The sequence below is a fragment of the Calidris pugnax genome, unplaced genomic scaffold (genome assembly GCF_001431845.1).
Source record: "Calidris pugnax isolate Ruff unplaced genomic scaffold, ASM143184v1 scaffold56, whole genome shotgun sequence".
Classification (NCBI taxonomy): domain Eukaryota; kingdom Metazoa; phylum Chordata; class Aves; order Charadriiformes; family Scolopacidae; genus Calidris; species Calidris pugnax.
The window spans coordinates 13,954,909-13,960,908 of NW_015090839.1; the positions used below are offsets into that span (position 1 = coordinate 13,954,909).

General features: G+C 39.7%; 1 protein-coding gene across 2 annotated transcripts in view; it reads right to left on the minus strand.

Annotated features, from left to right (window-relative positions):
* Window positions 1-5,789, minus strand: part of FMN1 (formin 1) — a 145,661-nt gene extending 139,872 nt beyond the window's left edge. For both annotated transcript variants that reach the window (XM_014941926.1, XM_014941925.1), the window contains exons 1-2: window positions 4,037-5,789; window positions 2,150-2,267 (exon numbers count right to left, since the gene is read on the minus strand). In XM_014941926.1, the coding sequence (XP_014797412.1) occupies window positions 2,150-2,267; window positions 4,037-5,422 (1,504 nt within the window). In that variant the 5' untranslated portion in view covers window positions 5,423-5,789. The remainder of the gene's footprint in view (window positions 1-2,149; window positions 2,268-4,036) is intronic.
* Between the last annotated feature and the right edge of the window lie 211 nt (window positions 5,790-6,000).

A 6,000-nucleotide genomic window follows, 5' to 3' on the forward strand; every position in this document is an offset into this window, starting at 1 on the left:
AAAAAGCCCACTTTGTGGATAAGAAGTTCCTAGGATACCAGTTGCTGGGAGGGAATTTTGGACGGGAAGGTGCCTGAGGCCAAATGCCAGTATGCATATGCACTTCTAAGGTACCAACCACTGTCAGAGAGAAGATACTGAGTTTAGAAGTAAAAACCATTTCATTAAAAAAATACACAAACCCCACCAGCTAACAATAAGACCAACATTGAATACAAATTCCAGTTTTTTAATTATATCAGCACTACTCATGAACAGTACCTTCCTTCACTTGCAGGAGGATGAATAAATTCATTCTTGTGCATAGTACTTTAAAACAGTCAACCTAGTCCTCAGAAAAGCAGGTATAACTTATCTGTCATATGCAACTTACAACTGCTTGCAGTGTCCTTGCTGTCACAGCTGCTTTCTGGGCATCCATGAACAGCTGAAAGAAACACAAACCTGGAACTCCACTCCACTTTTAACGTATGCTGTAAATACAGTCTTCGCCTATTTCCTTTAAAAACACTGCTTCTGTCTCATCCTAGCTGAATCACCAGCACTTTGTTTTCATTCAAATTCCTCCCTCTGCCAGACACTGGAGTGACTAATGAACTGCAGAATCTGGTCTGTATAAAAATTTGACTTAGCAAGCTAACCATCAGCATGTTGATGACACTGCCGCCCAAAATATCACAGTAACAAAAGAGTAACAATTTACATGGGCTCTAAGCCAGTCTGTCCTTCCTATTCAAATTTCAAGAAAGCATGACTGTATTTCTCTACAAGTAGTCAAATTTGGAGCTTTTGTTAATTCAGTTTCCTTTCCTTTCTTTATTTCAGCATATGTTTTTGCCACAGATTATTACAGTCATTAGGACAAAAAAAATATTTATTTGGGTAAAATTAAATACGGCAAGCATATAGCCTGTAATAAGAATCTAAGAGTAACAGAAAGAGTCTGTAGCACACCCTGTTCAACAGCTGAATACCTGCCCTGGTCATCTAGTGATATACTCCTAACACCTAACAGATGCACTGTAAATACAATTCTGTCTATATTAGAACCGTGACGCTCCTGCCAAAAACAAGTTTTCTGAATCTTCAGCAACTTTTACATTTCCAGTATCATGCCCACTTTATGAAAAAGGAAGATTAAGGCAGAGAAAACTGAGGAAAGACAGAGAAAGAAGTAATACACTAAACAATGCAAACCAGTAGATCCACTGCTCCTATTTATTCTTTCTCATATACAAGGCCAAATGGGTATTCACTGAAATTGGCAAGAACCATACAGCATTACTCTGTACAATTTCTCATAGCAAGGTAGTATAAAAGCTTGGGTTTTAATTCCACTTAATCACTTCTGGGTGATATCTTCTAAAATCTACAGGTCCATGAAGAACAGATGGTCTTTTGCCTTTCATTTTGATATTTCAGACCATTCGACAGTTTATGACTAATTTCTGAGTAATGAGGAATTCCTGGTTTATATTTAAGAAGAAAAATTTGAAACAGAGTTGTGGTGGCTACAGCAATCGCTTTTTCCCTTGTAAATATGTTATGTAAATATTTACCTAAATAACAAAAAATTAAGAAATATTTTTCTGTGGAAAGCTTATCTGATAACTAGTTAGCATCGCACTTCAGACACACCCTGTCACACATTTCTATAGAACAATATAAATGGCTAGCTATAAAAGCGATCTGAGTGGATATGAGTATTGCTCTGTTCATACACAAGTTGCAATAATGGTATTTGTTACTTTTATTCTGGACACTACCTGAAGAAAATCTGCAGCCAGACTAGAATCCAGCAGGTCACTGCCCCCCGCATTTTAAGGTAATGGAAAAAGCAGTCAGGTTTCTATCTTTCCCTGTTTTATCACTCATTTGAACAGAATCCCATTTGAAACGGATAACCTAATTTATCAAAAAAACTACTTCTTTCCTCATTCATTTGTACAGGCAAGCATTTAGATTTCAACACAGATTTAGCCATTTCCATTTAAAAATCAGATGCTTAAAACAACACATCCATAACATAAGGTCTGTTTTTCCAGATAAGAAAATACAGTGACTTATCTCCATCTCTGTATTAAACAAGATTAAAAATGTCAGAAACCAATTTCTGCAAATGCTACAAATGCAAACCTCTTTGTTTTACCTGCTTCTGTGTACTTTAATCCTACTTTTACTTCTTCGTGCTCTGCTTTTGGTGGTGGCCAGACAGTCTGGAGTCTCCCTGGAGTCTTGTCATCTTGCTCTGAGGGACTCAGGTCAGGCTGTTAAAATTACACAGGAAAAAATTAGAGTCTGCGGGATCAATTGACTCCAAACAGTGACCGCCTTGCTCAGCTCTACATGAGTACTGCAGAATGGTTATCTGCCTCATTCCACTGACTGAAACAGTGCTCAGTTGCTTGGAAGGGATACAAAGAAATCAACATAGAAAAAATAATTTTGAGGAGGAAAACAACATAATGTATATGACATACAGTGATTTGTTGAAACAGTGTGGAAACCTGTCTGTCCTTTGCTGAACCACAGAGGTAATCAAGAACGCTAGTTTTTTTTCTGTATCCTTTTTTTCAGAGTGAAAAGACCCATCTGTGCACCTTCTACAAGTAAACATTAGTGGGATTCACCTAAGACATCATTTGACAATATAATTTTCTGAAAGCAGAGCTAGTTTATGAAATTCCTGCCCCACCCCCAGCAGCTTGCTCAGCCCACATACCATGTAATACTGCCACATCAAAGTACTGTTGCAGCTGCTAATGGGACTGCACTGTCAACTGGAGTGCTAAAATACCCCTTTAAATGAGAAAGAAACCCCACCAACCAAAACTTAAACAACCATTCTTTTAAAGATCTACATTTTGGTGTGGTGTTTTGTTTGTTTGTTTTTCTATCTCATAATATTTCTGTAATCTGATTTACAACATGCTACTATGAGTAATTTCATAGATACAACTGCATATGAAAGTGCCCCATAAATGAACCACGTGAGCAAGGAAAAAGGAAAGACAAGACGCTTTTACTCTGGCTTTGCCCTGAGAAAATGTACATTTGTACTAGGCCAAATGTTAAGCAGACATTTCTAAAAGCCACTCCTGCTGACTCCTGTGTGTGATGACAGCTTCCCAAATAGGTTTGCTGTGAGCCATACAAATGCTTACGCCAGCACAGCACAGGGAAGGGTGTAAGCAGGAAGAGGCAAGCCAGGAGTGGGAAGGGCACGCACAGACTGCAATTGCTGTACATGCCATGGCCAATGAGTACCTCTTTTCTCCTCCCCGTACCTAATTTACTACAAACTGGTATTATCGGTCTACCCACCTGTCAGTCAAGGTTTTCAAAAAGTTTTTAGTTTTATGTAAGAATAAAACTTTGAAAGAGAGTACAACCAACACAGCAAATTAAGTAGCTTCAGGTTTAGGCTCCAATCCTGCAAATTTAATCATTCAGATAATTCTCCCTTTAGCCAGCGAGGACAATCTTCTGAACTGATTATATCTGCCAAAGATGTAACTGTAAGAATTTTGGCGTGAGGGGAACCTCAAACCAAGGGTTACTCATTTAATTAAAGAGTTCAAATCACAATTCATTTATCATTATGGTTCTATGAAAACTTAGCACAGATTTTTTTTTTTTTAATTTCTTAAAAATACACTAACTAAATCTCAGTATACCTAAGAATATTAACCTTGCAAATGCTTATCCATAACTGCATCACCTAATTGGAATCACTAACATATACGCAGATAACATATTGATTAAATTCTTATCAATATTTGCAAAGCCAGATATATGCACGTAAACAAGAAAAACATTACTTTAAATTCTATGTCTTGGACAAACTGAGTTGAAATTAAATCATAACATCTTTTATCAACTCTTATAATTGAATTATTCCTAAAGGTAAAATGAAATATTATAAGAGGTCAATTTTGACCTTCTGACCTTAAGTCCTTACAAGTAATTTTTAAATAAGAAATTATTTTTAATCATATACTTCCACACCTTAGGAAGAAAAAGTAATTAAACCTACAGATTTGTCTGATGGTCCATCCCCAGGTTTTGATTTTGACCTTTCAAATACAGCTTTCAAGGACTCTTTTTCATTTCTCATTTTGCGTTTTATGGCTTCTAGCTCTGAATTATCTGCAGTTGTTTCTTTTTTGGGAGGCCGTGTGAATAAAGCTTTAAAGACGTCCAGTGCAGATTCAGCAGGGCTTGATTTTATTTCCTCAGAGGGAAATCGTGGTTCTGTTTTGCCAGAGGCTTTGTTCTCTTGAGCTTCATCACTGTCCTCAGTCTCCCCAGATGCTTCACCAGAGTCCTCGGTTCTATCTTCATTCTTGGAGACGTCTATGTTTAACAAGTGTGAGAGCTGCTCCAGGAAAGTAGAACTTGCTTTAGGTTCAGCTGATTTTTTTTTAGTGGTCAAACCTGATGTAATACTGGATTTCTTAACAGGCTGTCGTAATTTAAGCAGAGCTAAATCGTTCTCCCTTGGTTTAATTTCTGTAACAGTTTCCCCGTCCTCTGTGGTTAGTCCCTTCTTCCTCACACGTAGGCCACTAAAGAAAGCTGGCAGCTGGAAAGTCTTTTCAGTCAGTGCTGTTCTTTGGAGCGATGTATTATCAGCTGAAGGTCTTTGTTCTTCGTCTGGAAGTTCTTGAGGGCATTCCCCTGTAGCAAGCAAGCGACTGAACTGCTCATCCATTAATCTGTCTTTTCCATTGGAGTCATGCTCCAGAGTACCATCCAGCTCTTTTGGGAGCTGCTTAGAAACTGGTGGGTGTAACTCAATGTCATCTGTATCCACAGTGTCATCACTGCTGCTGTGCCCTTCTGATTCTGACTCTTCCTTATTTTGATTGTTATCATCCAAAGCCTCAGCAGACAAAGCAGCATTATTTAGCCCAGATTCGCTTGTATTGTATTCATCGGTGTCTATGCCCTTACTGTCTGTGTCCGATTCTGTATCACTTGTTGTATGAACCAAAGTACCTTGTACGAGAATAGCATCCTTGTCATCATTGTCAGATTCAGACAAAGAAGTCTGTACAATCCGTAAATGGTGAAGTAATTCATTTTGTTCAGCTAACTCCAGTTCCAGGTCAGTTTGTCTGCCAGACATCGGGTCAGCTTGGCCACTGGTACTATTTGTGCCATGCTGGTTTTCTGAGTCGTCATTACAATCATTATCATTCCTCTCATGCCAGGTGTTCACATGAGTATTTATATCGGCGTGCAAAGGTTGAAATGCTTTAAGCACTGTTTCTTCTTTGGAAGCTGTAGATTCAAACTTAGTTGTAATTCCAAAAAGCGTTTTCACAGAAAATGTAGTGAAAAGATCAGGTTCGCGTTCTGCTGTATTCTCCAGCTCCAAACCCTCGCTACAATCAGGCACCATGTTTTCTTCTTCCATGTTGCATGAAGTACGGAACAGGTTTGCTTCCAGCACTGCCACTAACCACAGAAGGAGTATTTACGACATGCATTCAGACGGCAGACTGAGCTCACTCCAGGCACGGCAAACAGGCAGCGCTCCCCTGCCCGGCGAGGGCAGCCGGCCTCCCCCAGGTCACCCTGCCCTCCTTCCGGGTCCAGCGCCACGGCCGGCAGCCGAAGCCTCCCCCAGGTCTCCAAACTCCACTTCAGCAAAAAGACCCACCGTAAAAAAAAAAGTTCTCAGCGGCGTCGGTAACTCGTTCCTTTACACAAAGGGCTTTTTGTCACAGCAAATATGCCAGCGCACTAATCTCGGTTGAAAATTCGACCAATGGTTAGTGCTGCACTCCTACTGGCTGCACACAACTTCCTACGTGCTGGAAGCGCAGAGCAGCTATATAGACAAGCCTCCCGAACACCACCGGGCGCATTCGTAGTTTACTACTTCCTTGTCCCAGTACACGAGCTGCGAGTGTTTTTCAGCAGAAAACTCCTGACAGATTCCTTCGCGTAGCCTTTTCACTTGGATAAAGATCTTTTGTAAATCCATAATCA